General features: G+C 36.3%; 1 protein-coding gene across 4 annotated transcripts in view; it reads left to right on the top strand.

The window, feature by feature from the left end:
• The window catches only part of SESN3 (sestrin 3), a 70,257-nt gene that overhangs the window by 33,574 nt on the left and 9,578 nt on the right, over window positions 1-27,105 (top strand). For 2 of the 4 annotated variants that reach the window (XM_031460603.2, XM_064492832.1), the window contains exons 2-9: window positions 7,494-7,559; window positions 10,691-10,888; window positions 12,547-12,729; window positions 16,633-16,869; window positions 17,368-17,542; window positions 22,866-23,005; window positions 23,816-24,006; window positions 26,606-26,750. In XM_031460603.2, coding sequence (XP_031316463.2) covers window positions 7,494-7,559; window positions 10,691-10,888; window positions 12,547-12,729; window positions 16,633-16,869; window positions 17,368-17,542; window positions 22,866-23,005; window positions 23,816-24,006; window positions 26,606-26,750 — 1,335 coding nt within the window. Of the gene's footprint in view, window positions 1-1,290; window positions 5,309-7,493; window positions 7,560-10,690; window positions 10,889-12,546; window positions 12,730-16,632; window positions 16,870-17,367; window positions 17,543-22,865; window positions 23,006-23,815; window positions 24,007-26,605; window positions 26,751-27,105 lie in introns of those variants that run through there. The other 2 variants (XM_064492833.1, XM_031460604.2) reach the window with 2 other exon arrangements.

Below are 27,105 nucleotides of genomic sequence, written 5' to 3'. Positions count from 1 at the left end.
CCTTCCTCCTTGCCCTTTCCCTCTGAAATATGCAATGTCATCAATTTCTGTAAACACAATTATTCCTAAAATTGTATAAAAGGTGACATCAGCATTATTTCATAGCATAGGGCCACCTGTCCATCTCTGCCCTTTTTGTAGTGGTTTCTGCCAAAGTGGAACATCTAAAAAGAGTAGAAGGAGAATCAACAACTCTAATTTACTACTTGTATTAATAATTGCAATTGGCTTTCTTACAGGCAACTTAAATTTTTTGTTTGGGGCATGTGTTTTATATTTAAGATATTTTGTCATTCTAGTGTGTTTTAAAAAAGAATGTTGAGCTATTCAACTATCTTCTAAGGATTTCTTCTAAGATCTTTAAAAATTGAGGGATCAGTATGTTGAGTATTGTTAAATTTCTGCTTTGCCAGAATTTTTTATATGTTGAACAGATTTTTTAAAATCTCTTAAGTGTCTGTATGTAAAGTTAATTACACACATTACTCAATATTATTTTCTCCTATAGACAGAATTCATAAGCAGCTTTTACATTTTAATGGATAGAATATGTATGTTTTTTGCTTTTCCACTTTTTAATGAAATAAACTGAAGAAGAGAAAAGCAAAAATTAAATTGAATGATTTATCTTAAAAGTATTTAGTAGCCTAAAATGCAACAATTAATTCTGTTTGGCAGTTAGCCTTTTAGGGACAAGTAATTTGCTGATTGCCGCTAAAGACTCATAATTTTAAGAATTTCTAAGTTCCATGTATTTTAATTTTCTAGTGGGATTAATTTATATAAAGTGATCTAGTAAACTGCCTAGCAGTTAAGTGTCAAAATAAGCAATTTTCTAAATATAATTCATCTTGATTCTTTCAGTGTTTTGTTTCCCAGCAGATAATTACTTAATAGGTATAATTTCAACTGATGAATTTTAAACATAATGTCGTTAGCTATAATATATCTGAAAAAAGAAACTTGCCTTATGGTAGCATTCTTGAGATCACAACCCTTATAAAACAATCTCTTAGGACACATGGAACTGACACATAAAAAGTCTGAGTTCTTATAATTAGTTTTTCTACTTATTGGAATTATAGGATTTTATGAAAGAAATTTTAAGCAAATTCTGTGACTGTTGTCTAAAATATTTGAAATCAAATCACAATTAAATTTACTATTGCTTAAAATGTCTTTTTTTTTTTTTTACCCTTTTTTATTTTTAATACAAGTCAACATTTTAGAGGATTTCCTTTCTTCTTTTTAGGTGGTGATTTGAAAGTTGTCATCAAATTAAGACTCAAAAGAATGATATCTGCCAACTTTTCTGCCATTGTAGTTTAGTTGATTTGTTGGTTTTATTGGTTTTCCAATTTTCACATCCAAATCAATTTTTTTAAATTTCTTTGAAGTTACCTTAATACATGTTTGTTACGCTTATGTTCATTCCTGAATCTTTAACCATTTCGTATCTTTCTATTATCCAAGTAGCTGAAATCAAGACTAATCAATGCTGTGGAGCAGGGCTGTACCACAGAACCTTCGGCAGTGATAGAAAAATCCTAGGTTTGCAGCGTCCAGCTTGGTACCCACTAGCCACTTTTGATGTGGCTAGTGCAATTGAGGCACTTAATTTTTAACTTCTATTTAATGTCAATCAATTTATATTTAAATAGCCACATGTAAGGAGTAGCTACAGTGAAAGCAGTGAAAAAAACCCAGCGCTTGTTTTTTGCTTTTGGTTTTTCACAGAAACGAAATGAGATTTATGATTTAAAAGTCATTGCGTAAGACTCACTAGGATGATCAAAGTCATTCAGCCCCAGGATAAGATATTAGCTTTATACTTAACAGGATATTAAGCCTAATATTATTCCTCAGAATTAGTGCAGCTGCAGGTTATTCCTGCTTAGGATGTAGAACAACCCTGGGATTCTATTAGAGTAGCATCTGGTGGGAAAGTATATCTCCTCTATTCTAGTTTGGGGGGGTTTTGTGTTAAAGCAAAATTGACAGAAGAAAAAGAAAAGTAAGATCTTATTTTGTAATGTGCTTTGCAGTTTTTTTTTTTTTCTTTTCATTTTTGTCTATTATCTCCTCAAAAGCTAAGGCCTAGAATTGACACTATTCTCAGTTGTGAGGGGAAAATATTTCTCAGCATGAGAGAAATTCTTATGGTTGAGAAGGAGCCGTGGAAAGGATGACTGAGAGATTTCCTCAGGAAAAGGCAACGGTAGGATTTAGGAACAGTTTGGATGCAGACTCCTAGGATGAAAAGTCAAAGCCAGGGTTACTGGTGTGCGTGGTGACTCTGTAACTCATTGAAGAAAGTAAGGAGGAACAGCTGGTTTGAGCTAAGACATTGGTTTTAAACCTGTTGATTTTAAGGTTCCAATATGTCACAGGCAGTTCCAAATGCCCCAAAGCCAGACTGAAGGGCAGAGCAGAGCTGGCTCCTAGCTGGACAGCAGACTTGCAGGAGTCAGTGGCGAGCCTTGCTTGGTTTGTACTTCACCATGTCCTTTTCTCTCCTTTACCTGCTCCACCCTCCTTCCCCCCAATCTGGTGACACTCACCCTTTCAGTAGAGTTTTGTTTGTGTCAAGAAGGCAGAAGGCAAGGATGAGAACACTCACTTGAAAGAATGAATATCCATGAAAGAAATGCAGGGTGTGTCTAGGGAAAGTGTAGAAGTGGTCAAAGAAGTAAGTGGATTGAGTGGTTCAGGGCGAGGAAAGGATTTTTAACTTAATTTGAATTAATTGAAATTTTGTCGCACGTGGCTGATGGCTACCATATAAGGCAACACAGGTTTAGAGACTTTGGAAAAGTTAATAAGGGCATGAATAAAGTAGGAACTCAGGCCTTGGGCATTTTGGATTTGAAATAAAAGCTGAGGAAAGGCATTACAGGAGATCAGAATTCTAGCTTATGTTTGTAACGGGAATCTTTTGGATATGGTGCTATCCTATTTCTTTTATGTTTTATCTTATCAACTTTAAAAACATACAGAGATAGAAAGTAGGTGAGGAATAAACTTTCATTAAAATGAAGGGGATTTTTGGAAGGAGAAAACATGTTTTTATTATTCATAGATGATATGCCCATATACTTCCCAAATAAAAAGTTCTATGAAGGAGGGAGGGTATATAGCTCAGTGGTAGAGCATGTGCTTAGCATGCACGAGGTCCTGGGTTCAATCCCCAAGACTTCCATAAAAAAAAAAAAAAAAAACTATTAAAAACAATAAGAAAACTCAGGAAAGGAGTGTTTTCAAGATACATACTACAACAAAAGCAATGCTTTCCTTTTATGTTAGAATAACCAGTTAGGAATAAAAATGGGAAAGAAAAATAATAATTCCCCATAGATGAGAATGAGAAAGACCTTAAGAGAAATTAAACAAGAAAGGTGGAGGACCTAGTTAAAGGAAAAGCACAAAATTTGATTGAGGAGCTCTAAATAAGACTCGAATAAATGGAGATCTATAAAATGAGTTTTAAGTAGACTTGAAAAGCTGCCTTGATCATTTAAACAATCTTTTCACCTTCATATACATATGCAAAGCAGTCAACTGAGACCACGGTAGAGTTCCCACCAGAAAAGATGCTCCTTTTACAGAAGCAGGAAGTAGGCTGATCCTTTCAACAGCGATGCCATTTTAAAACTATAACCAAAGAAGGGCACAAGCTGGCAAAACATTAAAATGTTAGTTCTTTCTTCTCTTTAGTATGTGATTAGCTCTCTTAGGTGTCCCCTGGGCTATTGCAGTAGCTTCCCAGCTGAGGTTTTGTTCTGTTTTGTTTTTGTGTCTCTGGCCCACGGACTGCATCACTCCCAGAACTGTATTATTAAAACTGCAGATCCGATCCACAGCTCTTCTTAAGAAATTTTACCTCAAATTCATATACAGTTAAGAGTTTCAAACACATTTTTGATGGCTGTTTTTTCACTTTTGAAGTTAGTGGGTTAAGTGAACGTTTTCTCAGCTGATGAAAATAAAACTGGCAAAACATTTTGGTTGGCATATCGGTAGTAGGCAACGAGAAATTTAAAGATGTTTATAACCTAAACCCCAGTAAATCCACATCTGGGAACCTTCCTAAAGAAACTATCCTGAATACCACAAAATATGCCCCCAAGTCTCTTGATACAAAGATATTCTTCATAGCATTATTTATAATAGTGAAAACTGTACATAACTTTAATGGAAAATAACTAAACAGTAATTACTAAAAGGATGTCTTCCTGTATCATTTTGTATTTGCATCTGTTATGCACACATGATATAGTTCTATGAATTTCTGCCAATCTAATACTTCCTTCTGTCCCCACTGTGCCTAGCACGTTGTAGATCCTCAACGAACGTTTGCTGAATAAATGAACAAATGAATGTTGGCACAAATGCAATCAAGTTTCAGTTGCCCTTTACCAATTGGTTAAAATTGAGGTGGTCTGTTCTTTTAAGTGTGGTAGTGTGCAGTTCCATTTGCGATGAAAATGTATTTCAGATTTAAACCTCTCCTATTCCAGAGAATACTTTTGTAGGCAAAATAACTATTTCAAACATTTCAAGGGAAATTCAGTTGATAAATGTATCAAATAATAATTTTTATAAATAAAATATACAAGTAATAAACCTAATAAATTGTTCTCGATCTCCAAAGTCCCTTTGTACACTTTGAGTCTATATTTCCTCCCCTTTATTTTCTTGGAGTTTTATGTGTTGTTTTATAAATATAAATAAAAACTTCCACTTATCTCCCTAATGACATTTCCCCCTCCAACCTATTATTTGTCCTCACAATCAGTTCCTCTATCTGCTTTGTTTATTTGAAATGATCAATTGTCAAGAAAATTGTTTTTCACATACTAGGGCATTAGGCTTAGAGAGAGTACTTGAAATTTTACTCACTGTAACTTAGGCTAGCAAAGGGAAGAAATCTGTTATTTTCTTTTAAATTATTTTTCTGGGTAAATCTAGACGATGGTTGTTGGTGTAGACAAGAAATAACATTAGAAATTCTAAATTATTCCTTTCTACCTGGAATCCTCTAATGTGTACCACCGGTAGATTGAGATTTATTTGTCATCACTTTACAAATATAACCTAGACACCTAGTTCATTCTGAAATATTAGCAGTTTAGGATGGTCATTTCTTAACATACTTATTTCAATGGAACCCTGAAAATTGATGAAGACTGTGCGCCGAGCATGAGGGCAGGAATCACATCCGTTTTGTTCGCCCTGTATCCTGAGTCCATCCCAGTCTCTGATTAGGCTCTCAAAAAAATCGCTGAACGCCTGACTGTTTCCTAATGAAGTAAGAGATTTAAATAACTATTTTGTGCTTGGTAGGCTCTTGGATTGTAAGGAACAGAAAAGATTCTGATTACCTTGCAGAGAGAGAAAAAGGGAAGGAGGAAGGGAGGGGGAAGGGAGAGAAAGAAGTGAGGATAAGGCTTTACTTTCTCTTGTGCATCCGTACAAACGCCGATGGGTTTCCTGTAGAAGCAGGTATCTGTTGACGCCAACTCTGCTGCTGCTTCATTGCTTTCTCTGTGCCTCCGCTGCTGAGTGCTATTTTGTGTCTCTTCTCTTTCCAATTATGTTACTCTCCTATAAGTCTAGTACTCTAGACTCTTGCTGGTCCAGCCAATTGCTCTCAACTCTGTTTGTGAATAACTTTTATTTTTTACAGTTTTAATTGTATTTTTATTTAACCTAGTATAGTCAATATATTATCCACGTAACAATGTAAATATTATTAATGAGATTTTTACATTAATTTTTTGTATGAAGTTTTTGATCTTCGATGTGTAGTTTATCCTTACAGGACATCTGGATTTGGACTAGCCATATTTCAAGTACTGAGTACCCACTTCTCAGTAGGTTGTAACCTATGGGTTTTTGTTATGTTGGTTTTGTTTTGATCAGGACTACCATACTGGACAGTACAGTTCTAGAGTATATTTTTAACAGTTTTTTAAGGCAAATCAGATCTGTACAAAATACTGCAATTTGTTTTTAATTGAAGTATAGTTGATTTACAATATTTCAGATATACTGTGAGGTGATTCAGTTATACATATATTCTTCTTCAGATTCTTTTCCATTATAGGTCATTACAAGGTTTTGAATAGAGTTCCCCGCGCTATAGAGTAGGTCCTTGTTGTTTATCTGTTTTATGTATAATAGTGTGTATCTGTTCGTCCCAAATTCCCAACTTATCTCTCCCCCTCTTTCCCCTCTGGTAACCAAAAAATGATACAAATGAACTTCTTAACAAAACAGAAATGGACTCACAAACACGGGAGGAATTTTTTCATCGAGGCACTTGTGGGCTGCAAATCCGCTTCTGTGTTGATTGGTCTAGTTGGCTGTGGCCAGGACACAAGGTCACATGAAATAGATATTGCCACCCTCAGATAAGGAACCACCGAGAGCTACTTCCTCATTTTCGCAGTTTCCTGAGGAAGGCTTGGTAGCAAGCTTGATATTAACACTCTTTTCCAGGAGACATCTGTTCCATGTTCTTCAGTTTCCCACTCAGTCTTTATAATATTTATAAACCATGACATAGTCCTTATTTGTATATTATGGTTTTGAAGGGCTTCTATTTCAGAACTTTAGAGTATTACTTTTATTATAGAAAATTAAATGGCCATTTCTCCTATCTCCTTTCCTGGCTAAGAAGAATTTCAGAGCCTGAAAACCTCCCTCTGACTATTCCTGCTTTTCAACATGCCCACGGGGAAGGAGGCTAGTCCCTGAATGGAATTTTCTTGGCTCACAGATAATCGTACTTAAATGGGGACACCAAAATGCTTTTCAACTAAAACACTTTCACCAAAAAAATTGAAAACTTCAAAAAAATTAACACTCGGGTACACCACTGGCAATCTAGCAGTTGTGAATCCTACACAGAATAACCAGTGGAACACTGAGCACTGTTAAATCTCTATTTCTTAGATTCAATTAACCTCTACTTCTCTGGGTTTTACATTTTTCTTACTTAAAGCTTCCAAACTTTATATTGGCTATGCTTGTTCCTATTTTATTCAGAAAGAAAAATTCAAGTCAGATCATCTCACTGGGGAGTTGCATGTAATCCTCTCAGATTTTAGCTTTCCTTTAGCTTTCGAATTGAGGTCTGACAGTGTCCTAGTTCGCTATCAGATATGATTTTACTATGAAGGCTGGTGGTTTCTGGTCATATCAAATCTGAGCTAAGAATCTGTGGTGCTGTGGAATATGACTGAGGGAAATGACCTCTGGGAGCTTACTGTGGCCCGAGCTTGTGTGTCCCGTTACCTTATCCATACAATGGCCCTTTGGGTTTTTGTTTGATTGGTTTTGTTTTGATCTGAGACCTAACACTTCCTCTGACTTTACATAATTCTATTTATCTATTCTATTTATTTTAGTACCTTAGCAATAAATTTACACCAATTTAACTTTTCTTAGAAAGTCATCATTAATACATAAAACTTTTCTTTTAAAAACAGGATAAAAGAATCAGAGTATCTCAACCCTTGACAAGAGGACCAAGTGCCTTTATTCCAGAGAAGGAAGTAAGTTTATCTGTCTTAATATACATAAAACATGATTTTTAAAAGTAACATAATTATGTCAAAGAATATCTCTATTTTTAATATGAAAATAAATGTTTTTTTCATTTATTTTTACATCCGAAAACCACAGAAGTATTTTCTTTTCGCCTTCATTTATAAGATTTTATGCATAATAATCTGCCTTCTTATTTTAAGAGTTAGGTAGTACCGCATGGTTAAAAAAAATTACATTTTACCGTATTTTATTTCAAATATAACTTTTATGGACAAAGCTGCTAACAGTCATAAAACTTAATATTAACCTGAAGGTTTAAGGTTTTAAAATGACCAATGTTTCATAGTGATTATCAGTTACATTAATGTTAAGAAAAGACATTTTGAAATGAAAGAGTGAGTTTCCCAACTAAACCTATTAGAGAAAACATGATGTTCTATCACGGGTAGTTCCCTTTTCGTTTGGTTCTAAGTCTCTGATGGGACAGAATGTCACAGAATCTCCACTACAAGCTGCACCTCTGATGAGAGTGGGGACTTAAGATGGGAAATGCAAGGCAGAAAGATGATAAGATGACACAAAGGGCATTATAATCAATATAGGACTTGTGTGCCTGTTTTGTGGGTATACATCTATCTGAAAGACCACAGCAATGTTTAGGACCAGTAGATTCCTGGATGCCTCTATGCTTGGGCTAAGAAAAGTTTAAGGACCACTAATTGAGTTGTTCTCTGCTTCGAGGAGTCATTGATTCATATTGACTATGGTTATATATACTGATTTATTATTGGCTGCAAAGATATCCTTTATCTTAAAGCACCAACATTATTCCTATACCGTTCAGAAATTAGTCAACACAAATTTATAGAATGCTTATTATGTGCCAACATTGTCTTAAAAGAAGGGATGAAGAGAATTTGAATAATACATGCCCAGTCAGTGCCAGAGTCAGCAGTTCCATCGTGTTCATTTTGCCTTTTTAGTGACCTTACCATTTGCATAAAACTCTAGAGTTAACAGTTTCAGGAGCTCAGGGACTGCAGCTGGCCTAGGTGGTGACCATGCATTAGAGAAACTGCTATGTTTGTCCTGTTTTCCTCATATAGCACAGGGCTGCTCTTAGAGGGGTGATTGCCTCAGATACATAACGACTTCCTGAAACACAGTCGCTCACACAGTGTATATCTGAAGGTAATCTGGTTTGCAGGAGCAACTGCTGTTTTCAGGCTCTGTTGCATCATATGAATCTAATGTATTTTAGGCATCAGTTAAACAGAAGAAACTTCTGCTGGAAAACAAAACAAAAACAGCAAATATTCTGTCCCTAATTATATATAGTTTATCTTGATCCTATTATGTTTTTAACTATCATCTTGGTCCCTGTAGTTGACAAACTGGCGGGAGATGGGCAAAAGGAAATATACTTGGCTTTATAATGAACTGAAGTGGAATTGTCTCTTTTTTACACCATTGTCATTAACATTTCCTCACAGTTTACATGTTCTGAACGTTATATTTCCTTCGGGATTAAATTTTCCTCAGTCAATAGTGACTTTGTGTAATTTGTTCTTATTTTCAGAAGAGACTGTGAAAACAGACTTGAAGAGTAAACAGAGTGTCTTTTTTTATTTTCTTTTGAAATTAAAAAAAATTTTTTTTATTGAAGTACCATCAGTTACAATGTGTCAATCTCTGGTGTACAGCACAATGTCCCAGTCATGCTTCTACATACATATATTCATTTGCATATACTTTTTCATTAAAGGTTATTACAAGATATTGAACATAGTTCCCTGTGCTATACAGAAGAAACCTTTTTTAAATCTATTTTTATATATAGTGGCTAAGATTTGTAAATCTCAAACTCCCAAATTTATGCCTTCCCACCCCCTTTCCCCAGGAACCATAAGATTTAAACAGAGTCTCTTAACAGTAGTGTGTGATCTTTGAAAAGACCATTAGTCTGGGCTTCAGGAGATCTAGATGTTAGACTGGGCTCTGCTATTAAATAGGTGTAGGAGCTTGAATTTAATCTTGAATCTGTTTCCTTATATAAAATAAAGAACATATCCTTCTTAAGTCTAGAACTCTAATTCTAAGATACCAATAAGTAATGAACCAGTTCTGGAAATATGCATCTGACGTCCATGAATTCCCGCAGAGCTGGGTCCTTCTAAAAGGTGCTAATGAGCTCTTAACACCTTCAGAGCCAATTCTTGGTATGATGCCCAAGCTGTCATTGTTTATAAAGCTATACATAAATAGTCTATTTTTGAGAAAGCTCTTTCGATGCTCTCTGATGCAGCATGTCCATTTTAATAACTTCCCTTGGTTTTAGAAATTAATATGTTAGGCTCAAAATAAGAATTCTGTTGTTGTTACTAATTTTTCAATTAACACTTTCTACAAATTACCATATTTTTCTTTGTCCCTAAAAAGGCTTCAGAAGGCTTTTATTTTTTTATTTTTTTATTTTTTTATGTTGAATAAGAAAAACAGCAGGGAGAAGGGTATAGCTCAGTAGTAGAGCACGTGCTTAGCATGCACGAGGTCCTGGGTTCAAACCTCAGTACCTCCGTTAAAATAAATAAATAAATAAATAAATAAATAAATAAATAAATAAATAAATAAATAAACCTAATTATCTCCCCCCTCCCCTAAAAAACAACAAGCAAAAGATCAGACTGAAAGTATTCATCTTAAGATAAATGTGATTAAGTAGCCTCATAGGCTATTGAGATAAAGTTGCCAATATATGTAATCATATGCCACCGCGTTTGCCTCACCACAAATTGGTGTGACAATGGCCAAGGAAGCAGGCTCTGGAAATTTTGCCTTACATGCCTGACAAAGCAGATGGGAGCTTCTTTTCTCCAATTTCATAACTGTGTGTATAAAATGTTTGCTAATTTGACATTTGTTGTTTAATAAATTGTAATCCCAGAGCCAAAAATGAATGGTGCTTTCTTTTTAAATGGTGCTTTCTTTTTAATTTCTGTTTCTAATATGAGCAACCACATAATCTCACTGTCTGTGAACATCAAAAGAACATTTGTTGGCTTCAGTAGTGGCATACCGTAAGTAAACCCAAGGGCGTGTTTAATCGCGATCTTGCCTTGTGTTTCTTGGTTGGAAGGTTGTCCAAGCAAACACGGTGGATGAACGCACTAACTTTCTTGTGGAAGAATACTCGACTTCCGGGCGCCTGGACAACATCACCCAGGTCATGAGTCTGCACACGCAGTACCTGGAGTCTTTCCTGAGGAGCCAGTTCTACATGCTGCGCATGGACGGCCCGCTCCCTCTGCCGCACCGGCACTACATCGCCATCATGGTGCGCGGCGTCCCCGGTGTCCCGTGCTCGTGTCGCGCCGTCCTCCCTTGGTCCTTCTCCCTCCTAGTATCGTACGTGTGTGTGTGGAGCTAGAATACTTAATAGAAATAAGAACTGAAGAAGCTGGTGGCCTTTTGGATCCCAAGTCCATGGGATGCCTTTTGAACGCCTTAAGTCACTTAATGTACTAACATGTTTCTCATTTATCAGTAGAATCATTTTCCACATTTAATGTCTTACGATTAAAGATGCTCGTAGGGTCCAAAGTAACGTCCCTAGTATCCACAGGTTTTATTTGGGCTCCTGATAGCTTGCTTTTATGATTCCTATAAAACAAGCTTGTGACATTGTATTTAGTCATTCGGTCTGTGAAGAATATCAATAATTTGGCCAAATAAGAGGAACCTGTCAATCAGCACCAAACAAGACTCTGGATAAGAGGAGAATTCTTAAATGAATTATAATACTTCTCGGTTTAATACTTGGTATAAACTAGTTATCTAGTTAGTGTTTGGAGGGAAGAGAATTATGAGGTGGAATGATAGACAGCAGGAATAAGAAAGGTAGAAACCAGGTTGGGGGAGGGTAGAGCTCAGTGGGAGACTGCGTGCCTAGCATCCATGAGGTCCTGGGTTCAATCCCCATCACCTCCGTTAAATCAATCAATCAGTTAATCAATCAGTCTAATTACTGCTCCCCTCCCCACCCCAACCCCCCCAAAAAAAGGAAAGAAAAAAAGAAAAACAAGGGTAGAAACTGCTACAGTTGGACCATTGCTGAGAAAAAGAGGAAGAAGGATGAGATTCAAGCGCTATATTGGGAGAGGTTAGCGGAACAGCTGGGCTAGCAGAGCTAGCAAAGCCAGACCGGGGTCGGTTTCTATCAAGTTTATTTGTTTATGCGCTCTCTGAAGTTTTAAACAACCACAAGAAAAGGGCGCATTCCGTGTTTTATTAAACAATGAATTCGAGCAAGATTCTTCAGCATAAGATTTTGACGACAGTTAAGGCTGAAAGCTGACCTAGAATAGTCACAAACAGAGAAATAAGATGCAGAAAGTAGAATAAAACAATGCTATTGGACTGAGAAGCAGCCCTGAGGACGTGAGAGGTGGAAAAGTCCGCTGTGCATGGGTTTCCCCGTTGTCATTATCAAGGCTGATTCTGGCTGGCGTAAGCAGGAAAGGGTCAGTGAGTTCCAGTTTTATCTCCATTGGATAATGGGCACAGAGAAGGCTGATTCACAATTATCTCAAAGGGAGTAAGAGAAATATTCAGGTTAGCATGCATTCTGCATTGGTGCAATACAAGTTAGTGAGATTTTATTATGTTTTGAATAGAATACAGTTGATATCATTTACCATAATGAAATGAACATGCATTTCTTTAGCATAACCAGTAAGTGGGTCTTAGATTTAACCGCACCGACTTCTGGATGAGGAGGTAATTGGCTTCATGTGGCATTTGCTTGTACCAGCTTTATGTATCGATTCAAGAATCTATGACAGCATTGTGATGGAAGTTTCAGGAGGAAGATGCTGTAGGAAAGAATGATTAGCTATAAAAATTACTAACTCCATCTAAATTATTGGTTTGGTAATAGTAGAGTAAGACTTACCATGACAGTTTTATCCACTAACTCTTTTCTTTGTATTTTAGGCTGCAGCTAGACATCAGTGTTCTTACCTAATAAACATGCATGTGGATGAATTTTTAAAGACAGGCGGTATTGCTGAGTGGTTGAATGGTTTGGAATATGTACCACAAAGACTGAAAAATCTGAATGAAATAAACAAGCTGTTAGCACACCGACCCTGGCTGATCACAAAAGAGCACATTCAGGTACTGTTTCTTTGGGGGAAAAAAGAAAACGTTTACTAGTTATTCTAAGAGTTAATTTTTTTTGGTTAAGTCTTTTGGTTAAGACTTAATTTTAAATACTTGCATATTGGAACCTTGAAATTGAGAAATAGTGTCTTCATATGTGTAGAAAAGATCAATTTAGAAAGTCAGCGGGTTTAATTTAAATATAAATGAATACCCCTCTTTAATCAGTAATTCGCTTGTACAAGTGCTTTAGCGAGGAGCTATGAGAAAAGCTTTCTATTTTATGGCAGTAGGTAGAACAAAGAAAATGTATTAGCAGGAGAAGATACCTGGGTTCTAGTCTCTAACCCTGTTACCCACACGTTTGAGACCTTGTGGTCACAAGTAAGTTAATTTCTGGGGGCCTTGGTAGTTCCCCCTTCTTCAAAATGAAAGGCTTAGATTAAATGAGTTGTAAGCTCTTTTCTAGTTCTAACATTTCATAATTTTAAGATTTTGAAAAAAATGATTTTGCGGACACATATGATTTGCCAGCTGGTGTGTGAATGCTGAAATGCCCCTGGAAACTAGAACTTAGATGAGAACTAGAATTGTGATTGACTGGGGCCCTTGCCCTTCAGAAGGAACACCTGTGGAATGTCTCTAGGGTAAGGTGGTTGCGCACTGTCCTTGGCACTGTGGTTGGCCCCTGGTCACTATTCAATAAATAGGAGTCATCATCTAAACCATTATTGGTAGGAGTCTTAGGTATTTCAAATGCCTGTTTCTAATGCATAGAAGTGTCGTTGGCGTGGTTTTTTTTTAATCCTCTTATTAAACTACAGTTTTGTTAGTTACTTGCCCGGTTAAACCAAACTTAGCTTTTGTCAATCTGTATATGCTCAGATTTTTATGATCTGCCTGGGAATCTGTGAAGCACAGTGCTGTCCTGAGGTCTGTGTTCTGGTTTGATAACATGGTAGTGAGCTAAAGGAACTGATCATTATTTTTCTGTCACATGTAAGTAACTTAGTGCCAGATACTTTGGTGAGTCTAAAAAGATAGACCCTGCCCTAGAACATGCTGGGAGTCTTAGCGGGGAGAGCCAGGGAGGTAATTAAGACAATAATCACAGCACAATAGTGTATGAAGGTATGTGAATAAAAAGAATGGAACGAGGAGGTTTGACAAAAGGGGTAACATTTGAGATGGGTCTTAAAGAATAAGTGGAAATTTTCAAGTAGAGGAGGGCATTCCAGACAGTCGGGTATGAAATATTGTGAAATATTAAAAAAAAAAGTAGCTAACAGCTTCAAGCTACTGAAGTGTAGGAATGGTTATGTAGGGTGGAGGATGGGAGAGAGGAAGAATTGAGATCATATTATGTGACCCAATGAATACTGTATTAAAGAATTTGTGTTGTATCTTCAGAAAGTTATGCTCTCCAGAGGTACAGTAGTTCAGGGGGGTGCAATAAGACAACCCTTCAAAATGTTAGAAAATGTGTGTGTGTTGTATGTGTCGTTATCTCATTGTTCTAAATTTCTGTATTTGTGTATTGTATAATAGTAGTATTCCAGTACCTGTCTATAACTGATCTATATAAAATGTTGTATTTCATAAGAATATATTTATTTATAAAGAAGTATACATACCATCAGGAGTTGGGCCCCCCCAACTGATACGGTCAGAAGACTATATGATGAAAAGAGCTTCGATAACTATGATAAAGAATTGAGAATCATTAAAGAAAATTGACCTGAGTTGTAACACGAGCGTATTTGGTGATGAGGAAGGTAAATTGTGAATGGTGCAGACTAGAAGCAGGGAAGCCAGTCATAAAACAGTTGCAGTAATTCACCTGGGAAGTTTGGGTTTTTTAAAGCCACAGGGAAATAAAGAGGAGGGAGCCGACTGTACGTAATTATTCAGCATGAGAATAAGCAGAACTTGGTGACTGGCAGGAAATGAGGCTGGAGCAAGGCGGTGGGACAGGAGAATAGCTCTAAGGCTTCCACCGGCCTGGCTGGGCAAAAAGCAGTGTCATGAGCAGGATAGCACACAGAGCCTTGAGATCGGAAGATTCTGACATCCGTGTAACGATGCCCAGTTACTGAAGGAAATACAGGTCCGTAGCCCATGCTAAAGGGTAGATTAGCAATAACATTGGATAATTATTTATAGATAAGCAAAGGTCAAGTTGAGGGACCAAATGATCCATCCAGCGGGATAGTGTACAAGGAAAGGTCATACATAGAACAGAGCAAGCCAACATGGTGGAGGCAAACAGGAAAAGAAGAGGGCTGGGAGGGAGACGGAGAAAGATGTGTCACAGGGCAGGAAGGGCACTACTGAAAAAATAGTAGGATTGCTGGTCAAAGGAAGTTCATTTCAAGAAGAGAAGAAGTGAGGAAAATGTAAATTATGCAGAGATCAAATAATATACAGACTAAAAAGAATGAGTCAGATTTGGCCATTTGGGGGTCATTGTGAATTTAGTGAAAATAGCTTCAAGAGTTTGAAAAAGAAGCCAGGCTATAATGAATAAAAAAGTAGAAATTAATATAAGGTGAGAGATTCGGGAGGATGAGTGTTGGCTCTCCTTTCAGGTTTCATGATAATCCTGCAAAGACGGACGAGGGTGTTGTAAATTCTACCAATCCTTTTGGAAGCTCTTTGGCAGTATTATCAAAAGTCCTAAAAAATATTAGCCACCTCTGCTTTAGAAGTCCTATTAGGAATTGTTTATAAAATATGAATGAAGCTACAGCATGAAGATGCTGTTTATAGTAGCACATAAAAAGAAATTTCGAAGCAATTTGAATGTCCAACAGTAAGGGAATGGGGACATAGTTCTGGGCTGTAATATAGCCCTGCTTAAAAATTAACAGAAGACAGTGTAGCCTTATGAAAATTGAACATGTCAAAATGTCAAGTTTGAAAAGCAAAGAAAAATGGATGTATCGTCTGATTATATAATTATGCTTATAAAAATAAAAGATATATAGAAGTTACAGCAGAGTGGTAGAATATGATTGATTTTTTCCTTTTTTTCCCCCTGAGCTCTTGGTAATATTGTATTAAATTTGGTAATATATTGAATCTGTATGTAGTTGAATAATGAAGAGTAAAGCAAAGGCGTTTTTTTTTTGGTTTGGGGTTTTAGCTGTGAAGTGAGCCAAGTGAAAGTTTTAGATTTGTGATGGTGGGAAGGGGCGCTATGAGACGTACCCCCGCCCACCCACATAACACACTGAGAAAGAGACAGACAGACACACAAAGACTGATGGGAGAGAATCCCTGATGGATTAATAGATGGAATTGGTAGTGGAGGGATTCCTGATTTTAATGGCTTCACTTATGATACCTTCATTCATCTGGAGAGTCAAGTGAAATAGCATATAGAAAAGTGCTTTGATTTTTTTATGTTCTCTCAAATGTGGGGTAGTGTTCTACAGTTTCTATCATCTGCTGTGCATTCTTTCTCCATCAGACAAGATATCTAAAAGATAACTAAAAGTTGACGTACCAAATGAAATTTTTATGTGATTTTTTTTTAAGGTAGAGTCTCTACCTTAAAACCTTAATATGAATGGTTTTGCTAGATCATCGTTAAAAGTCCCTAGGCCTCAGTGTTCTTGGATTCTCAAAAATACCTCATTAAAATAGCATGATATGGAAAAGTGCTTCAGAAGCAGACGTCCCAGTGTGCGTGTAAGAAATTTCGAGGAAGCCACAAGGTAGTTATATTGTCAAGTTTGATAGGTTTAAGGTTGACCAAAACTGTATCTTCAATACGTGAAACATTTTTAAAGGGAATTTTAAATATTATTACTATAAATGGACTTAGGAAATTTTGTAGCTCTTCCATCCTTTCCAAAACTGCTTTGCAGCATTCTCTGATTTTCACTTTTACTCTGATTTGCTTCCTCATTTCAGAAACTTGTCAAAACTGGAGAAAATAATTGGTCCCTGCCCGAACTGGTACACGCTGTAGTCCTGCTGGCACACTATCATGCTTTGGCAAGCTTCGTTTTTGGTAGTGGCATCAATCCAGAGAGAGACCCAGAGATTTCCAATGGATTCAGGCTGATATCAGTTAACAATTTCTGCGTGTGTGATCTCGCTAATGACAACAACATAGAGAATGCGTCCCTTACAGGCGGCAACTTTGGGGTTCGTCTGCTTAACTGTTTTTCTTTACTATTTTGTGTTTAACATTGATAATGTTAAAAATATCTAGAGAATTTTATTATCTATTAAACAAGATATTATATGTTTGAAATAATTTTGCATAATCTTTATTACTGTAAAAATTTAACCTGTACCTAAACTTCTGAGTTGTCTTAAAGAGGCTTTTAAAGCAAATACATTTTATTACAAACCATAGGGCTGCCTCATTGTTTAAACTAAGCAATACTCTAATTGAATGCACACCAGATTCTAGAATTCTAGATTAAGTAAATCCATTCATAGAAATTTTCTATATTTATAGCTGAAGCCAAAACACCGTACTTCTGAACATGTTTGATTTTGTTATGTGATTTTCTTTGGAGTTACTGGAAAACCCACTTAAGAACTTAATAACTATGCCCATGACATTGGGAGATGAAGACATTTACTGGAACAACTTTTAATATTAATATCACTCAACATTATCTTCTCTTGCTCCAGATTGTAGATTCTCTAAGTGAGCTAGAGGCCTTAATGGAAAGAATGAAAAGGCTTCAAGAAGAAAGGGAAGATGAAGAGGCATCTCAGGAAGAAATGACCACTCGCTTTGAGAAGGAGAAGAAAGAAAGTCTTTATGTGGTCCCTGGAGATACTTTTCATTCATTTCCTCATTCAGGTGCTTTTTCTCTTTCACCGTCTTTCCCTTTTGGTTGTTCTTAGAACCCTGGCAGACCACCTCCAGCACTTTCCATAGGGATATGTCAAAACCACTCTACTCCCGTGTTCTTTTTACTTTGCTCTCCTCTACCTGACCCTGGTGTTGTTACTTCCCTCTGATGTTGGTGCATCTTTGAATATATTTCAGATCCAGTTGAGAGGTGCTTCAGCTTTGTAGTTCATACTGTAGCCTGGATAAAATGTTATTCACAGCAGATCAGTTGCTTATCAAGTTAGATAGCAATATTTAATTCATCCTACCTTGGTTGATTTTTTTTTTTAATGATAAGTGAAATCCTGTTTCAACAGATGCCATTTGTAAGAAATACCACTGCTTTTTCCGTGGGTGGGGAGTGGGTGGGAGGAGTGTTCTTGCCACTGCTTTTCCAGATCAGTTCTAAAATTACACGGCACTCACATTTGCGTTTCTTTGGAGAAACCTTTGGAATTTTATAAAAATATATTATTTAGGTCATTTTCTTAGATTGAATTTGGAGGAATTCATTTTGTATTAAAAGCTAGGCTTCTTGGCTCTAGTCTTAAAAACACATTTTTCCCCCTAATACTCTGAGAGACTTTGAAATAGGAGGGAAACTTTTCAATTATGGCTGAAAAAGATATTGAACACTGCATAGTAAATGTTACTAAAATAGCATACACTCAATAGACTTTGAAAGCTTAAACTCTTCAGAGTCATCAATCTATGTAACATTTATTTTTAAACTAGAGTTTCATTAGTTTAAAAGAGGGTTTCAAAATGACTAACTGTGAGGCTAGTTGGTCTCATAAATTCTGAGGGTCTTTGATTGGCCGCAACTTGTTTGTTAAATGTCAAATATGGTGTTGACCAGTAGCTCTCAGAAGTTTTATCAAGAACTCCTTTTATCATTTCCCCCCATGATCCTTTTTGTGAAAGATTTTATCTACCATGTTGAGTATGTTAAATAACCATTTCTCAGAGCCTCTAACCAGCAGGAATTCCCAAATAAAGAAGCTTAGCATTTTAATTATTGGTTTACTTATTTATACTGCAAACATTTATTGTACCCCACATAGTCTCAGCAGTGCGGTACGTACTACAGTTTTCAGGCTAAAATAAAACATGTTTCCTGCCCTCCGGGGGCTCTCACTGCTAGTGGGAGAGAAATAAATAATTACAATAACACTGCAGAGTGTGAAGGGTCTATGAACCCAGTCACGATCGGAGAGGAGTGGACAAAAGGGGTCCTGGAGGAAGATTTCCTCCAGCTGCTGGGATCTAAGCTAAATTTAAGAAACTTGAGTGCAAGGGAGACAGATGGTGGCTGGGGGATGGGGAGCTGGTAGTAAAAGCATCCAAGCCTGAGGCAGGGCACAGTGGTAAGGAAACAGGATGCTGGGTGCAGGAGCAAGTGGTTCTGTGTTGTTAGGACGTAACTCATGAGGTAGGTAACATGAGGAAGAAGCTGATTAGGTAGATAAAGGCCTTATCATGATGACCTTTCTAACCTTAAAGAGCACATAACCTACCAGATTTGGGGCATTTTGATTTGCAATGTCTATTAAAACCTCCAGCCTGGAGACATCTAATAATGTGCTTCTCAGACTTTAATGTGCACGTGAGTCATGGAAGAGTCTTGCTGAAATGCACATTTGTATTCATTCCATCTGGGCCAGGACCTGAGAAGCCACGTTTCTCTCATGCCTCCAGGTGATGATGCCCGTGTTGGTGGTCTGCGCACCACACTTGGAGCAATAAGGTTGAGAAGAAGAGGGTTTTAAGCTCAAGATAAAGTTTTAGATGTTATCAGCATCTATTTAGGAGTTAAAATTGAAAGAATTGTTTATAAAAATCATCCAGGGAAAACAGATGGGACAAAGGAAAGTAAGGAGCCTAGGATGAACCTTCTAGATAAACTAATATTTTAAAATGTAAACACTTTCATTAAGGTAATATCTATTTGCTTTTAGACATTAATTTTTTAAAGCTTCTCTAAGACCTTAGAGCTTGAAGAACATAAATGTTTTATTTCTTTGAGTTTTTTTTTTTTTTAATATTGAAAATATATTTTAGAATCCTAGTCTTTACCCTCTTGGACCCTTGAGCAAGGACTACTGCTTTCTAAAGTGAATTTTGACCAGGAAGTCTTAGACCCTAGCCAAAAATTCTGTTCTGATTTTAACAGAAGAGGCTGTATCATTTATGAATTATTCAAGGAAATAAATCATTTTATTATCTACTCTTAACCATTCCCAGTACTAAATTTGCTGGTCACACAAAGATAACAGAAAAATGACTCAGGATGTGGCTAATTGAGTTATTTTTATAGACTTACCATGTTTTAAAATGGAAATAGAAATTTCTTTTCCCTATAACGAGTTTCTTGCTTTGATCAGTGTGATAAAGCATTTCAGATTCCATGTAGAGATTATTCTAAAAATAGTTTTTCAAGCCTTTTGAAGAAAATAAATGTTTAAGGTGTTCTACAAGGGTTGTATTCTGTCGCTTGGTAACAAAATTAACTAGCTTTTATTGTTTTTTGTTTTGTTTTTTCAGGTTAGAATGGTGTTCCATTACTGTAACATAGGATTTTCTGTGTTTCTATTTGTATTATATTAGTAGCCACCTCTCAGGAGCAGAAGAATGCAGATAAACACAAAATACCATTTCCTTTCAGTCCAGAGTTTGAAATATTTGTTTAGATAGAATTAAAACTGGAGTTTTAGATTTGTCGATCAGAGTACCAATTTTAACTCCTTTTTTAAGAAGTTTTAACTTCTTAAGATAAATTTAGGAAAAAATATTCGTTGTTTGAGAGAACTGTGAACATTACTTTCTGTGGACAAAACTGTCAAGAAAACAGTCTTGATTGACTCCTAATTTGAAAATGAATAAATAGACATTCTTTGTAGGATAAAGTCTTCCTTATTTGGGTTTACTCTTTGTTATTTATTTTTCAATGTTTAAAGGTCCTGTGACAACTTGCAAGTATATATAAGCAAAACAGAAACTATCAGCAAAGTTAGAGGAATCAGCTGTGTAACAGCCAGCTCCGAGATCAGTGTTTAGCCACATGAAACCACGTGGTTGTACAGGTTGGGGAGAAAGACCCCCTCAAGAAAGAAACTGTTTTATAGACCTTATCGCTCACTCGTCTTGGTTTAACTTCACTTTGCAAGCCACAAGACTCCTACCTGTCATAGCAGCCTCAGTGATTGCCACTACATTTTACATTTTTGGCTCATTTATGTTGATTATTATGTGATGGATTGAACTAAGGAAAGCATAACCTCATACGTAAATATTAAGAGATAGTGCATTGAAAACACCATTTTTTAAGTGTTTCTAGTTACCCAGAGGCTGGCGCACAGGGAAACAATGAAGTAGTTGTGGGGCTGGGCTGAGGAGAAGCCTAAGCTTTCACTTCAGAGAACTAAATATTAGCTAAAAGCTTCAGACCAGGTGCGGAGGGGATAGCACAGTGGCAGAGCACTTGCTTAGCATGCACGAGGTCCTGGGTTCAATCCCCAGTACCACCATTTAAATAAATAACCTAATTACCTCCTCCCCACCAAAAAAATTAAAAATAAAAATAAATAAAATTAAAAGTCATTAAAAATAAAAGCTTCAGACCAATTCAAGTAGTTTAATGTTTACAAATTTTCCACATCATCTTAACGTACACTGTATTTGTTACTGACGCTCAGTACTGACAACAGTTTTAGTTAGTTTATTTATTTCTTTAGTATATATTTCTTTTTTTATTATTATTAAAGAAACAAAGAAAAAGTGGATATTAAGTGCATAGCATTAGACCGGGTATATTGTCAGTCCTCCACAAGTACCAGTTTCTTCTCTTTATGTGTAATGAAGTCATATAAGAATTTTAATAAGCTATTTCCTAAGTTGGGTAACCTGGGCATTGGATTTTTCCTGCCTGTATTAAGCCCCCTGATTAGTTCATGCCAGTGACCTAAGGAAAGGTTAAAACTTGTGAGAAAAGAATATTCATTGCTAGGATTTTCGTGAAATAGCAAAGATTAAAGATAATGAAGGTACTGCCATTCTGTCAGATCTTTTGGATTAACTACTATAATTTCACTTGTGTTTTAAGCTTCTTAAGATTGTCCACTTAAGAATTATAATTTTTATTATACCACAAAATTGTTTTATTAACTATGTATTTAATATTTATTCATTATTTATTAAATACTGAATTTATTTAACAGTAATTAAAACACTGATTAGGAAAATATTATTCTCTGCATGGAAGACACTGTTTTTTACTTTTATTTTGAAAAATACGTGTTCATTTTTGAGAATAGAAGTTAGTAAATAAAGGTTGTTTATTCCCTTTTAGTGGTTGAAATCAGAAAAAAGTAATTGTAAAGACAGACTAACCTTTAAAAAAAAATAAGTTGTAAAAGAATTACCTTTAAACCAAATTAACATGTGTTTACAATTTTCCAGTGGTAAATTTTTAATATTAAAAGGTATATACAGAAGTCAGATGTCTTGAAATATTATTATAGTCTTCCTATCTTCCTGAGTGCCATTTTGATCGTATTCTAATCACAGTCTCATCAGCACATTGTTTACTTCATATATTGTATTTTGTTTTCATGTACACAGAAAAGCTCACCTCCCTTAGGAGTAAAACTTAATGAATTTTACACACAGCCTTCCTGCTTAACCAGCACCCAAGTCAACTAAGAGCATAGCAGTGGCACCGAAAAGTCCGCTTTCCTCTCTGTTGTTTGCCCTTTCCAGCCCTTCTCCCTGGCTGCCAAAAATGAACTCTATCGAACTAATTTTCACTGTGAATACATTCAGATGAAACACTGTCTAATTTTAACAAATTCCATCTTGACATTAAACTCGATTAAAGCAGTCTTTCCCCTTCATCCGTTCTCTTTCCTCACACCCTGCTCCATCCCCCAGACAGATCAAAATAATGTTTAAGCTTTATATTCAAAGGCCTGTGTTATCTTCCTTTTCTAAATAATTAATTTCTCAATTTCTTTCTAAGTAATAAAACTCGTGTCTTGATCTTCTGTTACTACTGTTTAAATATTTCAATTTAGTCAATTTTTTGCCTGCGTAGCTACAGCTAACTGTTATGATTGCCAGTATTCGGTAGTGAAATTGTATTCAGAACATCAGCAAAAGATATGTTATATAATTTTAAGCCATGAAGTCAATATTGTCACTTTGGGAATTCCGTGGAAAAGCTAAAGCTAGAAAGTGGAGAAAAATGAAGTTGATTCATTGTTCTAACTCTGTACGGTGTCCCTAACCCTAGATTGCTCATTACCATCCTTAGATTTTGAGGATGACATGATCGTAACTTCTGATGTCTCCCGCTATATTGAGGACCCCGGTTTTGGGTATGAAGACTTTGCCAGACGAGGGGAGGAGCATTTGCCAACGTTCCGAGCTCAGGTATGAGATGCCTTTAATTCAGAGAAACTGGAGGATAAATACTATCATTTTAACTGTGGTTGTTGAAATGTCAATAAATTGACTTCTAAAGAAATGAATAGGTCATTTTGATAGAGCCTGTAAATATTTTTATTTAACCTCCTTTTCGACCTTGTCTAGTTTGATGTTCCAGTAGGTGGATTATTGTTTCAATATTTTCCCCTCTAAGAAGGCAAAAGGAAACTGCTTTATTAGGTTACTTGCATTATTAGATGGTTGCTTGTATAATGTTCATTTTTTGGAGAGAAGCAGGTAGGAAATCGAGTGATATGATCACATTTATAATAAAAAGGCATTTTGTAATAAGATCATACACCAGTAGTCATGGGCTTAAGGGCCACCTCTCCCCCACCACTAGAAAAGAAGGTACCAGTGTGAATGAAGACTGACTCCCCTGGGCTTGTTTCAGATGATCCCGATGATCAGCTAACTGTCCATGTCACAGAGCAGGTTCTGTCACACAGGAATAGTCCAAGGTCTTCTGGGTCTGGGCGTACCCACAGGCCTTCCAGATAAGGGTATAGTTTGCATAGTACTTGCCCACAGGAGGTCGACAGAGTTTATCACCAAGGCGCCAAACCCTGGACCCATGGAGGAAACGGTATGGCCCTCCCATCTACAAACTGATGTGAACATTCTTAGCAAAGACACAAATTTGGAACCAAATGTGAAATACCCCCACTTACTTGCCTCGGTAGTTATATTTAACAAAAACCTGGAATTTAAATGGAGAATGGCTGTTGTGTAATTGGATACCTTTTATTCTTTTAGGACTACACCTGGGAAAATCATGGGTTCTCCCTGGTGAACAGACTTTATTCTGACATTGGGCATCTTCTTGATGAAAAGTTCCGCATGGTCTACAATCTCACCTATAACACTATGGCCACCCACGAGGCTGTGGACACAACCATGCTGCGCAGAGCTTTATTTAACTACGTTCACTGTATGTTTGGAATCAGGTAGGGCCATTGCGGAGACAGCTTTATACGTCTCTAAATGAAATTTCTTTCTCTCTTTCTCTCTTTCTCTCTTTCTCTCTTCTCTCTCTCTCTCTCTCTCTCTCTCTCTTTCTTTCTTTCTTTCTTTCTTTCTTTCTTTCTTTCTTTCTTTCTTTCTCCCTTTCTTCCTTCCTTCCTTCCTTCCTTTCTATTCAGTTTATTGAAGTCTAGTCAGTTTACAATGTTGCGTCAATTTCTGGTGTACAGCATAATGTTTCAGTCATACATACATGCTTTCATTTTCATATTCTTTTTCATTATACATTACTACAAGATATTAAATATAGTTCCCTGTGCTATACAGTAGAAACTTGTTTATCTATTTGATATATAGTAGTTTGTATCTGCAAATCCCGAACTCCCAATTTATCCCTTCCCACCCCCTTTCCCCCCGGTAACCATAAGTTTGTTCTCTACTCCTGTGAGTCTGTTTCTGTTTTGTAAATAAGTTCATTTGTGTCTTTTTTTTTTTTTTTTTTTTTTTTTTAGATTCCACATATAAGTGATATCTAAATGAAAATTCTGACAGGAATCTTACTTCTATCCTGTTTAGGAGTATACACATCTAGGGAGAAAATATTACTTGTGGACTTATGATTTTTAAAAATTAATTCAATTTTATAGAAATGCATTTTTCTTTGTTGTGAATCTTAACATACATGCATAAATACAGTAATAAGAATTTACTAACGAGGGAAACCATGTGTAATCATTGGGAATAGGAGACAATCACTCAATTTGAGAATCCTTTCTGGAAGCACTAGACAGTTAAAAATATATATGATGTCCGTTTAATAACTTTAATAAGTGCTGGTTGATTGGTTTGTTGGTTCTTGAACGAAAGGTAATTAGGGTATAAATGAAACTAGGATAAAGTCTGCCGTCATAAAGCTTATATAAGCTCACTTAAGAAACTCTAAGTCAGTATAAATGGCCTCTAAATTAAGAAAATTAGTATTGAGAGGACAGGAAGTAAATGAGTGAATGAGACTGAATAGTCTAATCAGGAAAGCTTTTTTTGTTTGGGGATGGATTTGCGGAGAGAGAAAATCCCCAGCTAAGAATACATTGAATTTGACTCTGTACTGTGTCCTTTCTGATGTAGTATCAGAAAGCCTTTATGGAATGGAATTAGACTTCGGTTTGTAAAAAGCAAAGTCGTTTCTATAATTTTAACTAAAATATCCCAAATTTCCTGAAAAATAAACTAATACTGAGATATTCTGCCTAAAAGACACTGTTATCATGGTAAATAATAACTCTGCTATTTGCCCATTTATGATCCTAGACAGTAAGTTATCATAGAATCATCACTTTTTAAAAAAGATATTATACCAACCTAATTAAGAAAAAATGCTAATAGATTTTAATTCAATTATGATAAGTATTTATTATATTCAAGACAATAAATAACAAATATGGTGATTCTATTATTCTGTTGGATGCTACTCCATAACACTGATTTAAAATTCTGGAAATACTTATTTTTAACTAAGCATTATGTGTGGGTTAAAAATGAAAAGAAAACATAGAAGAGAAATCCCACAAGTTCCCACTACGACATTTGCCCCCACATCTGCCTCTGAGCCCGTTGGCTCTGCTCTCTCTCCTCTCGTGTTATGGATGAACCGTCTCCACGCCCATGCACTGGACACAGCATCCCATCCCCTCTCATCTTCTAAAGACCCCTATTCTAGCAGCCCTCCCTTCTCTCTCCTGCATAATCAACTTTACTCTCTTATTCAGATCTTTTCCTGTCAGTATATAAACATGCCATTATTTCTCTCATCATCTTAGAGAAACCCTTTCTTCATCCTTCTTTTCTCTCTCGCTGCTGCCTTGTGTTTCTGCTCTCATGCACAGCAAATCTTTTTGAAAAAATTTTGTATATCTGCCAACACCATTTTCTCATCTCCCACCCTCTCTTGAACTGACTGGAGTCTCAGGCTTTTCCTCTACCACGCCAACAAATCTGCTCGCACTGAGGTTGCCGGTGACCTCTGCTTAGCTCCCTGCCGGGGTCAGTTCTCAGTAGCATCTTTTATCTGACTAGTCAATAGCGTTGGACACAATTGATTATTCCCTCTGCCTTGAAATGCTACACTCCCGCCTTAGGGCTTTTACTCTTGCTCTTTCTCCTGGTATTTGCTCAAATGTCAGCCTCTCAGAGAAGCCTTCCTGCCCACTCTGTCTAAAATCACACCTCTCCTCCCAGCCCCCAGTTGCATTTTGTCTCCATAGCAGTTATCACTGTCTGATAGATTATATTGTTATCTTTTTCATTTTTTTTCTTTTTTTTCTCCGTAGAATTTAAATTCCACTAGACCAGGGGTGTTTGTCTGTTTTGTGCATTAGTGTTTCACCAGTGTATCACCAATGCCTAGAGGAGTGCATGGAAAGTACCTGGCACATACTAGGTACTCAATAAATATCTGTTAGATGAATGAATTAATGAACTTTTGGTATTTAATTACTAGATAATAAGTGTGCCTTGGTACACCTTCAGAAATCAGAAATTTTGATTTTGTCATCATAAAGCGTGTTGCCATATTGCTTATAGGTATGATGACTATGATTATGGAGAAGTTAATCAATTACTTGAACGAAGCCTGAAGGTTTACATTAAGACGGTGACCTGCTATCCGGAGAGGACGACCAAGCGCATGTATGACAGTTACTGGCGTCAGTTCAAACACTCAGAAAAGGTGTGTTTCACAGCTCAACATTATACCATAGACAACTGTTCAATATAAGAAGTAATGATTCTGAAAAATTATACATGAAAATATTAATAAATTAGGGCCACTGGAAAATGGAATTGGCATCATCTCACCATCTGTTTGTTTGGGTTTTTTTTTCAATGTTTTAAAATTCAGGTTTATTGAATAATAACTAAATTTTGGTTATGTGTTTTGTCCCGTGTGGTGTCTCAAGTAAAAGTTTAGCTCTGGCCTTTGAAAGATTGGATCTGAATGCTGATATTTTAAAAGTACATTTGGGACAGTGTCTACCATTCTAACTATTAATAAAAATCAAACCTACGGAGATGTTGTGTCAGGT

This window comes from Camelus dromedarius, chromosome 12, assembly GCF_036321535.1.
Source record: "Camelus dromedarius isolate mCamDro1 chromosome 12, mCamDro1.pat, whole genome shotgun sequence".
NCBI lineage: Eukaryota > Metazoa > Chordata > Mammalia > Artiodactyla > Camelidae > Camelus > Camelus dromedarius.
This window is presented reverse-complemented; position numbering and strand designations above follow the sequence as displayed.